This window comes from Carassius auratus, unplaced genomic scaffold, assembly GCF_003368295.1.
Source record: "Carassius auratus strain Wakin unplaced genomic scaffold, ASM336829v1 scaf_tig00008429, whole genome shotgun sequence".
NCBI lineage: Eukaryota > Metazoa > Chordata > Actinopteri > Cypriniformes > Cyprinidae > Carassius > Carassius auratus.
The window spans coordinates 1-13969 of record NW_020523942.1 but is presented as its reverse complement, the minus strand read 5'-3'; the positions used below and the strand labels follow the sequence as shown (position 1 = coordinate 13969).

The 13969-nt window shown below is 36.6% G+C and overlaps 1 protein-coding gene across 1 annotated transcript; it reads left to right on the top strand.

Moving 5' to 3' along the window:
• Positions 1-1190: 1190 nt before the first annotated feature.
• Positions 1191-12546, top strand: LOC113071904 (stromal interaction molecule 1-like). The gene is made up of 4 exons (XM_026245190.1): positions 1191-1467; positions 2307-2437; positions 7637-7767; positions 12472-12546. The coding sequence occupies exons 2-4, from the start codon at positions 2317-2319 to the stop codon at positions 12544-12546; spliced, it is 327 nt and encodes a 108-aa protein (XP_026100975.1). The 5' UTR covers positions 1191-1467; positions 2307-2316.
• The last annotated feature ends 1423 nt before the right edge of the window (positions 12547-13969 follow it).

The window sequence follows — 13969 nt, the reverse complement described above, 5'->3', positions numbered from 1 at the left end:
GCCTAAATGTAGAAAAATAATTTAAGTTAATACAAAGCATACTAGTATAAGGGAATATAGCCACCCTGTAACCCAAGACTGGTCGCCCATTGAAGCTAGCTGAGTCTGGTCAGTACCTGGATGGGAGACCTCCTGGGAAAACTAGGTTGCTGCTGGAAGAGTTGGTGAGGCCTGCAGGGGGTACTCAACCTGTGGTCTGTGTGGGTCCTAACAACCTGGTATAGTGATGAGGACACTATACTGTAAGATCCTAACTCTCTGTGGTCATTAAAAATCCCAGGATGTCCTTTGAAAAAGAGTAGGGGTGTAACCTCAGCATCTTAGCCAAATTCACCCATTGGCCTCTGTCCATCATGGCCCCCTAATCATCCATATACACTGATTGGCTTCATCACTCGGTCTCCTCTCCACAAATAAGCTGGTGTGTGGTGGGCGATCTGGCGCAATATTGCTGCCATCGCATCATCCAGGTGGATGCTGCACATTGATGGTGGTTTAGGAGATCAACCCCTTTCATGTTAAGCACTTTGAGTACCCAGAAAAGTGCTATATAAATAATAATAATTATTATTATGTAAAGTACTATGTGTAATCAGAAGTCTTATAACAATTATTAAAATAAATGTAATATTATAAAATCTAATTAGTTATTAACATTTATTGCTGTCAAGAGATTAATCGCGATTAATCGCAAACAAAAGAAAAAAAAATGTTCACATTTGTGTGTGTGCTGTGTATATTTATTATGTATATATAAATACAGACACATGCATGCATATATTTCAGAAAAAAATATATGTATATTAAATAGATTTTTATATATAATATAAATTATAGCCTATTCATATAAATATAAACATGTAAATAATTTCAAAATACAGTATATACTCAAAATATAATATGTGTGTATATTTACATATGCATAATAAATATACACAGAACACAGACATGTAAATTATGTAAATAAAAACTTATTTTGGATGGGATTAATCTTGATTAATCGTTTGACAGTACTGAAAAATATGTTAACCCTCCACTGTGGTAAACATAATGAACACCATAATTATATTGTAAAAATGCTAGAATATATAATTAATTCAATATACAGAAAAAAAAAACAATTTAATGTAAAGTCGACACCTTGAACTAAGCAGCATGTGCTTGTTATAACAGAGCCTGTGCAGGGAGTGTGTGACTGCGCATGCGTCGCGCCGCAGACTGCGAGCCCGGCTTGAATCGAGGAGGAAGCGCAGCTTATTTGGCCTCAATTGCTTCTGTCCCTGAGTGAGGACGACTGAACCACCGTGCACCTGACGTATTCTCTCATCGGGACGGAAAACCGGACAGAACCGCGCGGCCGTGTGTTTCTGGAGTGTTTCAACACAAAGCCTCAATGGAGTCTGATGGGAGGAAAGAGCAGCTGAAGACTAACCTCAAACACTGAGACGGTCTCAACGAGGATCCGAGGTAACGCAGCTCATTTTAAACGGTTTAACGTTTAGTTTCTCTGTTTTACGTCACGCATCGTTTTAGAGATGGATTTGGTTGTTTAGGAAGAGGGAAAGGTGAGAACCAGTGGCCTCGTGCGCTAGAAAGCCAGCTGCGCATTCAACCGCATGACTATAAAGATAATACAGTGTCGCGGATTATGAATCAGCTATTTATGACTGATTTTGTTAAGCAAATGTAGGTGAAACAACTATTACCAGTAAAAAGTCTGCTCCTGGACCATATCTGGCTGTATAATAGGTAGGTTAATGTGTTAATTATTAAAAATATTATTTTGTAAAGTCCGTGCTATCCTTCATGCATTGTTGTAAAGCTAAGTTAAACATTTCAAACTGTAAACTTTTTAAATGGTGATTATAGTAGTTAAGCAAGGGCTGGACTATAGTTTCCACTTAAAAAATGTTGACTTTAATTGACAGGTGAGACTTGATAGTATTCATTACACGTCATCACGAGAGAGAGAAAAAAGTTGCATTCGTTTTAATTTAATTGAATTAAATTTTTATAATAATTATTATTATTATTTATTAATGTTTTTAAACTTTTATTTATTGTGTTTTTTAATATATCTTCATATATTTTACTGGGGGTCCAATTGACCACTAATAAAAGATAACTTTTTTTTTTTTTTTTTTTTTTTACTATTATTTTTAACCTTAGAAATAATGCATTTAAACAAAAGTGTAAGTGGGACCTACATTATTAATATATTAGTTTTCTTTTAAAACATGACTTGACATGCAGGGTTGGATTGTTGGTTTGCTGACATGATCTTTCTCGCTCGTATCCCAAACCAGCTTTCCCACTATGGATCCCAAGAGATTGGTGTCTTTCTGGATTGCATGTATATGCTTCTTGTTGGAATGTCGAGCGGACAAATCCAATCCTGTAAGCCCAGACCCCTTACCATCGGACAACAGTGTCTCAGGTGAGTTTGAAATGGAGTTATTATTTTACATTGGAGAAAAAGTAGCTAGTAACAACAAGCGAGATGTACTTCAAAGTGCTCTGTGCTTTGTAGTCCCCTGTCCCAGTGCTGTATCTTATTTAGAAATTGTATGGGGGTCTAAATGCGGCCGGGCTGAGAATAGGAAGGGAATGCATTCTGTTAGCACTTTCCTCACTTGCGCTGCTCTGTGGCAGCATGTCAAATTAAGGTGACTAGAGCATTAAAGTGTGTACAATTGCTTCTGTAATGTGTTTTAGACCCATATAAAGGGTGGCTTGTCCTTAGAGTTCATCTGAGTTGACTTTTGAGAGATGTTTGGGATTTGTTGCTTCTTGCCCAGATGACTGCTCTACAAAACAAACCAGTTTTAGTTAAGAGTGAAGTGATGTAATAATGTGAAAATATATCTACATATTTTAGACTCGGCCTTGAAAAAAAAAAGAAAAAATGTGGTGGTCTACCACCGTTTTCACATTATTTTTAATGTTCTGTGATTTTCATGAGTTGCTTGTCTGTTCTGAACAGTTAAACTGAGCACTGTTCAGAAAAATCCTTCATGTACTGCGGAACCTTCAGTTTTCCTGCATCTTTTGCATATTTCCGCAGTGACTTTATGATTTTGAGATCCATCTTTTCATATTTAGGACAACTGAGGGACTCGAACACCAATATTAAAAAAGGTTCAAACATTCACTGTTGCTCCAGAAGAAAATGCGATGCATTAAGATCCAGGGTGTGAAAACTTTTGAACAGGATGAAGATTTCCAAATTTTTCTTATTTTGTTGATATATAATCATTTTTTTTTTTTTTTTTTTTTTTTTTTCAAATTAGTACTGCCCTTTGGAAGCAACAGAAGATACTTACATGTTTCTTGTAAGACAAATTAAGTACAATTTACCTTGATATTCAAATTTTTTCACCCCCCGGCTCTTAATCCCTCTTATTTCCTTCCGGAGCATCAGTGAATGGTTGAACCGTGTTTTTTTTTTTTTTTCTCTAATCTTATTTGAAAACTTTAAGCAGACAATTTTCTTAATGCTGTTACTTTTTACATAGCTAGTATTGTAACATGTGAACTGGGTGACGTTGAAGTTATATTTGGGTGTCATCAATCATGTTCTGCTTCAATGATGTAAAAGTTGTCTTTTACAGTGGCCTTCTGGTGGTCTTTCTTTTCTGTGTTCTGTTATTGAATCAACCATCTGATTTGTAATGACTCAAGGGCCCTTTGGGAAAACTGCCTGAAGTCCAGAGTGTGTTACTTTTTATGCATTTGTTGAACTGGCAGAGCCCAGTCATTAAATGATAATACACCACTCTGCTACTGGTTGAATGAGCTGTATTGTGTATCCACCATTTTCACTCTAAAATTAGCACTGAATTGACCTTTAGAGGGTTGACCATAACTCTGCAAATCAAATCTACGATTTCAAATGGTAATATGCCGTGTTTAGCATTTTAAGTAGTTAGACATAGTTATTTTGCATCTTTAATGCATATTTCTGTATGAGTGTTTGTACTTTTATCATATTATAGTGATAAAAACATTGGTAGTTGTAGCTGGTATTCCACTTCATTCATCAAACTGGAAATGAAAGGTCAATTCGAGTTTATCGTGCAAATGTAGCAGATAACATGGGTATCTTGTGCATGCGAATAATTTGCATACTCTACACACACTACATATTGCAAAGATAAAGTAGCATGCTGCTCTCAATCTAAACATATCCTTGTTCTGTCTCCGATTGTGGGAAGTCATAGGTGGTTGTTATTTTGCATCTGAAACAGGTTAATATAAATATTTTCTATGGGTAAGAAGTTTGCATTGCAAATGATCATGCTGTATACACGCTATATGCAACTGGTGTGTGACGTCATTTCTGAGCAGGTTGGGCTCATTGCATGACATTTCAGAAGCTGTGGCTTTAGAATCATCTATGGGTGTTTTACAATGCAAATATTTCCGTGTTTAAGATAATTTATTCTTTGCATCAGGCACAAGTGTGTTTGACCGCATTAAAATAACAGGCCAAGTCAGTTATATAGACAGTATAAAGCGATGAGTATTAAGCCCCTATTATTAGACTAATATAATGCAGTTTTACTGGCTTTCCCAGCACATAGATTAACAGGCACGTGGGAAATGTGGTAACTTTGGCCTTTATCGATGAGTCATTTATTTATTTTTATTTTTTTTACTCTAACCATAATGTTATGATGACAAAATAAGAAAATGGTTTCTGAATTAATGTTAATTTCAACATCCCTAAAAAAGGATGCCTTTATTCAGTAAGAACACATTAAATTGATCAAGTGACAGTAAATACATTTATAATGCATCACAGTTTCCAAAAAATCTGCACAACTGCCTTCAAAGTTGATAATAGTACGAAATGCTTCTGGGTTATAAATATAATTTAATATCATAACTTACGGTTAACTAAAACTAAAACAAACCATATGTTTTTTGTTACTTTACAACATTTCTCATTTCCATTTAGTTTATAGTCCTGTACTTAATTAAAACTAAAGTTGAAATAAAAATTGTGAAAAAAACATGTAGACAATAAAAAAAAAAAAAAAATTCTTAAACCCTCAACCAAAATTGAGACTGAAAGTATAAGATGAGAAAATTATTGAAAATACTGATTAAAAACTATAACTATAAAATAACCCTGCTATAGACCAAATCAGCATACCTTATTAGAGTGATTTCTAAAGGATGAAGACTAGAGTAATAGCTGCTGAAAATTCTGTTTTGCCATCACAGGAATACATTACATTTTAAAATATACACAAATATAAAAGGGATTTCATGAATTATTGACCTCATCTTTCTCCCTGTGACCAAAAGCTCTCTCAAGCTTCAGCGGGGAGGATCTGTCCCCACCCCGCCTCCGCAGGCCTTGATCTTTGGTACTTCCTGTGTGTGTCAGGTCTGAGAACCACACCGATGGAGCTCAAGCGTCTCCTGAGGCTGATGGTCAGGCTTCACACAGTAAACAACGCTCATGCCCCTGGTCGGCCTGGATTAGATTCCAGTCCTGTTGGAGAAGACTTTATCCCATGAGCTGCAGTTTGTGCACTAGTCCACAGCCTCCCCAAACAGCCAGCCAGCCCCTCATCTCCTGAGTCCTGTCTGTTACATAACAGCAGATTGACAGAAGATAACTAGTGGCTTGTTGTCCCATTTCTTGCTTTTTTTTAAAGAGGAAATATTTAGATGATCGAGTTAGTTTTTAACTCCTCGTGACTAGCTGGACTGTTGTATTTGTTGCTAAAGGGGACTTTTGCATTAACTGTATTCACTGAACCCTGATTAGATATAGAGAGTCATGTTTCTTACAAAGACAGTGTTCATGGATTTGAGCAGTGCTTTTGATCTTAGGCCTGTTCAGGTTATATAAAACACTTTATGTGGGACATCAGCTGGTAACCTAAAGCCAGAAAAATACTCTAAACAAGTATGCAAAAGCATTGCTAGTGTGCCATCCTATTGTTAATCGTTTTTCTCACTGTTCTCAGGGGGTCGATTGAGTTTCCTAGCTGTTACTTTGGTAGTTAACTATAAGTGTTTGAACTGTTGCGCCAACTAGCTGAGTTTTCGCCAAACTGTTTCTCGCCATGATCGACCGTTCTGATATATATTCTTGACTGATTGCAGTTAAGGTTTATTTATTTATTTATTTATTTATTTGCATTCCTGTTTAGAATAATGTATGTTTTGGACCTAAAAGTTACATTTATAATGCAGTCTGATTTTTACAAATATTTATTGATCCAATTTGTTTGAAACATCACGTTTGACACATTCACTTAAAAAAGTCCAAAAAGAGACCCTGCCCTTGAAATACGATCACAGGACGTCAGAGGAGATGTCACTAGGCAGGAGAGTAGTGTGTTACTACCATGAACAAGCAGAAATCTGTCTTTACTGACATCTGAGACGAGCAGTTGAACAACATATAGATATTGCTCACTTTCTTCTGGTTTGCTCTATTTGTCTTGAGTACAGCCTGGTATTTAAAACAGTACATCTAATATAAAGGTTGTAGTTCATTTTACTTGGTAGGTGATTCATTTCAGAAACCAGATATGCCTCTCCCCTTGTCTAGTTTTCAGCCCCCAAGCCTGGTTCCCAATCATCTACCAGGCCTTCAGGGTGGCTTTGATAGGTTTCTGCCTTGGTTCTTGGAAAGCTTTAAAAGACATCTCCTCTTAGGTTTCTAAATGCATGTCTTGTGTTATGAAAAGACAGATGCCAAGGTTTATTTTTGCAGCTCATTGGTCTCTTGGACTGGTTCCTTTTGTGTTATAACTCTCTTGATATACACAAGCACAACCGGATACATCACAGTCTCTCTAGTACCACACGCTCTGATCTGATAAAGTTCCCACTTGGAAACTTTCACACAAACTACTGCAGGTTCTCTCGGCACAAACCAGAGCTTTCCTGGCCCTCAGAACCTTGAGTGTGGTAACACAACAGCTGTAAGGATTGGCATCCTAAATATAGTTGTTTGCTAGTTTAAGTTAATACCACAGCTGGTCTATTTTTAGCCCCCCTCATAGTTGGAGTTGGAAACCTCCATGGACACAGTGGGATTTGGAGTGGAACAGTTTAGAGGCACCTCTGAGTTCTGAAATTGGATGCGGTGCTATCATTTTAAACACAGACAGTCTCCATTACCATGCAATGGTCTCATAAAAGTCATTTGTGGCCCCCAACAGTTAAATTAACTATTGCTAAGGCAACAAGCCATATTGTTTTTTTTATCTCACCTTCATTTCCGAAGAGGTGCTCTTTTATTGTTTGATGTGGTCCAGTTGAATGCGCCAGTTCTCAATTAAAATGCAATAAAGCTTCTAGTACTATAGGATGGTGTAATGGTTAAAGATCTTGGCTGGTTGGTTCACCAACTTTAATTTAAAACTTTAATTTTAACTTTAAATTTTCCAAAATATGTGCTTTCACATGGAGCAGCATTAACTACACCGAGCCGTTGTTCACTGACATGCTGCGCAAAAACACGATCATATTTTGCGCATGTTTTGCGCAGCTTGTCAGTGAACAACGGCTTCCGACACCTTAAATGAGAGCTAATCCAGCAATTCGACTTGTTTGCAGCCTGGCTTGTTTAAGTATCACACTAACTGCGTCTGTCTCTTTTCTTCAGAGTTTTGCCGCATTGACGAGCTGCTCTGCCAGGATGAGATCGCCATCCTCAGTTTTGAGGCCATCCGCAGCATTCACAAGCAAATGGACGACGATGCCAACGGCAATGTGGATGTTTCGGAAACCGATGGGGTCAGTGAATTGCTTTTAAAGCTGCCTCTACGTGGATAACTTTTGGATAATTAGGCAGTTGATTGACCTTTGTTCTCTTCTAACCTCACACTTGATGGTGGTTGATTAAACAGCTGATTAATGTTCAGGTCAGCATGATGGTGTATTAATAATCTGCCACAGGCTGGTAGGTACCCTGACGCTTGCGATATTAGCTTTTTCATTTACAAGCTGTCTGTTCATTCACACTATGGGGTACAGCAGTGACTGCCATGGTTTTGGAAGTATTTTTCAAATTAATTTTCTGCATAAATTCATGAACCAATACAACTACTTCCAAAATTGTTAAAAAATTACAAACTTTGATTTAAAGCATAAAAAGATGTATAACTTAAAATTGTGTAAGCATATGAAAAAAGGTGCAAGACTGCACTTCATTTTACTAATGAATGAACTGTTGTTTTTTACTCTTATAATATTTAATAATATACTATACTATATACAGTATTTACATAATGGCATTTTATTTATATTCATATGAAATATGAATGACAATATAATAATAATAATAATAAACAAATATTGAAAATAAATATTGTTCATAAGTTAATCATATTATTGGTGTTATTTTTTTCTTCAGTGATTATTGGATAATGGGAATTTACTGGGAGTATGGCATATTTTATGTATGGGGAAAATGAATGGGATTTTTCTCTTCCACAACTAACAGTCACAGCTTTTTTTAGCAGTTCAAGATTATAGTGCTCAAGTCGACTGCATCCTTTTAACCTTCTCTATTTCATCCTGTCTAATGCCCTTTCCAGTGATCTGGGCTTGTTAAAGCATTAGTACACCATGAATTGTATCAGCCTATGTGACGTAGCACAGCAGTGTGTGTCATGGTTGGTGTTATTTAGTTCTTTGAGCTGCAAGATACAGGAAACCAGAAGCCATCCCACTGTGCTATTTTGAGTCCGGTGGTCTTCAGAGGCTATAACCACTAGTTCAGAACTTCAGACCCATGTGTAGGCATCTCACACAAAGAGTGCTCATCTAGGATCAGCTTGAGTTATCATTAGTAGTAAACTCCATGATTACATGGGATAAAAGAAGAATTACTAGTCAAAATCTACACTTGTGCATGTCAATTATCATGCGTTTTTGTCATCTTCTAGACCTTTGCCCTACTGGTGATGAGGTAATGCATATGTCAGCATTTTAGCAGACAAAGATATGATATGACATGCAGACTAGTCTTGTGAAATGACATATTTCATGCTTGTTTTCATAGCTTCTATCTTAGCGTCTCTGAGATCCAGGAACAAATTTGAGGCATTGGTTTCACTACTAGTCAGGAGTAAGGATAATTCAAGATAGTTATGATACTAGTCATCCAACAACAATCTTGTCCACTAGTTTATAAAGATGCAGTGGTTGTTGGTTGATTGTTTTTAGTGGAATATCCAGTTTATATTTTTAGCCTTTTTTAACTTGATTGTATTAGCTGTATTATTTTTTTTTTTTTTAGATCTGCATATTTATAATATTACATATTTATAATGTTATTTGAACTCTATTATAGTGCATGTTTTTTTTTGACTATTCAAATCATGTTCAAATATACATATCAAATATGATGCATCAGGCTTTTGATGAACATTTAGTTTTTCATGTCTCAATCATCATTTATTTTGCTCCACAAAGTGAAAACTACAGAACTTTGATCATAAATATTATCTTACTAAAACGTACTGAAATCTGTATGCAATTTATGTAACTAGTCGGCTATATGTTTTAAAAAATCTTATTGAGTTACATAATCATAATATATATAAATATTTTTTTTTGGTCATAATTATTATCTGCATTCTGTATCAAATTACATATTTTTGCTCAGTTTGGGCCTCTGACTGAAATGTTTTTGTTTGAGTGTGAAACCCAATATTATACTATATTTGTATATATACGGTACAATTAGATATTCCTAAATAAATAATCGGACTTGTTTTATATGGATTAAGTTCAAATTAGTCCTATATAATGTTTTTTCACCAAACCTACATTGTTTCATTGTACTGTAATCTGTTTTTCTCTTTCACCCACATTGAGTTAGCCTAGCAGCTACCAGTGTGAATTAGCCCACTAGCTAACACTGAACAACACTAGCCCACTCAAAACCACAATGAAAGACTCCAGTGCCGACAGGCTCGGCTTGTTCATTCTTTCAGCAATATGTTCACTAGCAGTAAACACACTCATTTGCCTTTTGTACCATCTCTCTTTTTTGAATAATATCCCAAATCTCTGATGCTGCTTTGGAACTGGTGGCTGTTTGCCCGAGGAAAGCCGGGCTTTGTGTTTGTTGGGTGTTGTTTTGGAAGCATACGCAGGGCCTGGCCCTTCCTGGCATCCTTTCAGTCGAGCGTTATGCTGTGTAGGCGTGCTGTCCTGCTGCATCCAGCCTTCTCGAAGCAGCATCAAGGCAAATCCCACAGAATGGATACCAGCATCCTGGTATTCTTCTGAGAGTCACTTTCTAAAGATCTTCAAATGATGATTTGATGGCATAGAGCGGAGTGTACAGTCACCAGAATGAACCGTTAGAAATGGTTGTGCTACGTTTAGCATCTGTTTCCACAGATCTCATTTGCCCGACACTTGTCTTTGAGTGGGCATGTTGAAGAATGTTTTGGCCTGTGTTTGAAAGCCATGACTCATTTTCTTTTTTTTTTTAATGGCCTGGGGACATCGTTTCAAGTGAAATTGTGGATTTTAATTATTGCCGCTATGGGGGAAAAGCCAAGCATCTCTCAGTGTTTCAATATGTCCAGTCGTAAGGCATTTTGAATGCTATTAAAACAACACATTTGATTTCAAGAAAACAGGTGTGGTTGGTCTCTAAATATTTAGATGTTTACGACACATCTCCTACAGCGGTTGCGTTTAACTACAGTTTGAAGGTCTTTAGAGTCTTAAATATCCCATGAACTGCGCTTTAAACCTTCTGTTGCATTATGTTGTGTAAAATTTTGCCATCTGCTGTGTCTGAGCAAACAGAGCCTTTTTTAATTTGCTCTCTATATGTTCAGAACACTCAATGGCGTTAATAGACCCAGAATGTCTTCAAGGATCAGGTTGTCTACATGTAAGATAGACCGTGTCCAGCAGCATGGGTTGGCTGTTGAGTGTTCTCTAGAGTAAAGAGTTTGTCATTGAATAATGTCTGGTCATTTGCTCAAAATGGTCAAACAAAGTCATTTTCTGTCCAGTTAGTTTTCAGTGTGGGCAGGACTATCCGGCTTGGAAACCAAGCAACTAACAAAATGTAGTAATGCTTCACATAGCTGGGTTAACTTATAGACTAAGTCCTTACTTAGCTGTAAAGGCCTCTTTTATCCATTAGAAATATTTGTTCATTGTTATTGGTTTTATTTTAATATTATATAATAAATATATATTATATTGATCTACATTTAAGCCATTTTGGTGTTTTTATTCTTTTACTATATATATATATATATATATATATTATATATATATATATATATACATCTGTGATCACATCTGTGATTCTTTGTGATATATTTGTTATTTTATGTTCTTTTTTATAACATTGTATATATCTTCTATTTATTGTTTAATGTAAGGTATTTTAACTTTATGATTGGACTTTTAATTTTAAATTTTGTTAATTTTATAATATTTTACTTTAAAGGGGGGGGGGGGGGGGGGGAAATGCTCGTTTCATCAATATCACCTTTAATCTTGAGTACTATAGAGTAGTATGCATCCTTCCATAACTCAAAAAGTCTTTGGTTTATTATATTCAGAGAGAGATAGTCTGTACCATTTTTCCCGGAAAACACGACCAACTGGAGCGTGATGTGTGGGAGGCGGAGCACTAAAGAATCACGAGCGCATAGTAGGCTTTTGCGTCGGAGCGTATGAAGCTGTGACATTACCCAGAAGCCATTGAAAAACATATTTAACGGCTCTGACATTGAGGAAAAAACCATCATCCAAAATAAACCATGGCCTAATGTCAGATTCAGCGTTTATTTATGATCCAGAATCAGACCCTTAGGCTGAAACTGAACGAGAAGTCAGCAGCAGCACGCTCAAAAACACACTCTTTTTGTGACATTTCGCGACGCTCTCGCTCTGATCAGTGAACTCGCTCTGATCAGTGAATGTCTGTGCTCTCAGTGCTGTGCTATACAGGAGCGCGCGCTCTTCCGGCAGACGTGCCCTTAGGACCCATATAAGGAAATTCCGCTCCATCTAACGTCACACAGAGCCATACTCAAAAAAACCTTTCCGAAACTTGTGACAAACCGGAAGGCTTCAAACGTACAACTTAATTTTTGAAAACTTTGTCCATGTTTAGCATGGGAATCCAACTCTTTAACAGTGTAAAAAACTCAGTATTCATGAAATAGCATTTCACCCCACCCCCACCTTTAAATATTGATATTAAAATATACCATGTTTACAATTGTACCACTGTAGTAGTTTTAATGGCTGCTTGTGCTGTTGTAGACAAACTCTTCTACACATCTCCATCTCAAGTCTTGTAAAGGAAATATAAAAATAAATAAATCTCTGGTATGAAGCTCTTTATACAGGAAATGAAAAGAATACAAGTCTGCTAGTGGAGAATAAGGTACTGGCATCCTTGAGTTGTTAATTGGAATAGATTTCATTTTGTTCCCTGTTATCCTACAGTTTTTAAGAGAGGACCTCAACTACCATGACCCAAAGCCAAGCACAACAGTTTCCACGGTGACGACCAGCTCATAAGCGTGGAAGACCTGTGGAATGCCTGGAAGAGTTCAGAAGGTGAGTGCGACCTAGTGTTGGGCGATATGGTCATTTTTCACATCGTCATATCATCAGCCCGTGAGGTCGACGATACACAATATTATCGTGCATGTGTGGAGCAAGAGAGAGACTCTTTGTTCTTGCCATATCAGAACTATGTGGTGTTTTAAGCTGCGCAGGTGCATGAGAAAGAGCCTATTGGTATCACCAATAATCGAAAAAATATACTTTAAACATATACTGAATGATTTAACTACAGCTAGTTCATGGATATCGCGTGTCCTGTGATAAATCTGCCACATCTGTGAACAGAAGTTATCAGTCTAAATGTTCTGCAAGGATCAGTCAACGGTGAAAATCATGACGAGACAGACGCACCGCATCAGAAACAAGAATGAGATGCAGTCTAACATAACTGTGGCATTAAACTCCGTTAGTGAGGACTCGTTTAAAATATTGTACATATATAGTCCATTCAGATTACTTGTTAAAGTGCAATGAAATACCTTCTATGCAGACGATGTACGTCTGTTTGTGGATGAAGACTTTGAAACAGCCAAACCAATGTATTTTGCATGCATCACATTAAAGTGCTGTGTGCATGAAAATAACAAGGCGGCAGAGAAACGAAGACATCCATAGTGTTATCACCATAGTCTCTATCTACGTCATCACCACATATAGTGTGTGTTATAAGTTAAGTGATCAGTCTTTAAGAGAAGGACTACGTGAGGGCACTAGGGATGGATGATAAATTCACTCTGCCTCCTTATTATTTTGTCTTTATTGTGTAACGCCAAGAAAGAGTTTATCTCTCATGTTTGAGAAGAGCGTGTTGCCGTTTCATAAATGAGCGATTAGCGCAAAAAGCTGCTTGTCATGCTTTTCTCATATGCAGTGGGGAATTTATTACTCTATATATATATCAGTGAGACAATTACACATAATTATTCTATTTGTATTCTTTAGTAGTAGTGTAATGTCTATACCTTAATGTACCATTGTACAATCATAATTCCAGTGCGTGGTTGTTTTTGTAGGGCATGTGTTAAGTGTGAACACTCAGGGAGCCACTTTTCAATGGTTTTCACACCTCCTCCAATCTAGATAAACTCCAAATCTGCTTCAAAACACTCAACACTTGTGAATTGTGAATGAGGCCTCGGTAAACTACATGCTAAAAGAACTTGGTTTCCGCAGAAATATTAAGCAGCAAGCTGTTTGCAACATTGATAATAAGAAATCAGCATATTAGAATGATTTCTGAGGATCATGTGACACTAAAGACTGTGGTAATGATGCTGTAAAATTCAGCTTTACCATCACAGAAATAAATGACATTGTAAAATATATTAACTGTTATTTCTAAATTGTAATAACATCACAAAATACTTCTGTTTTT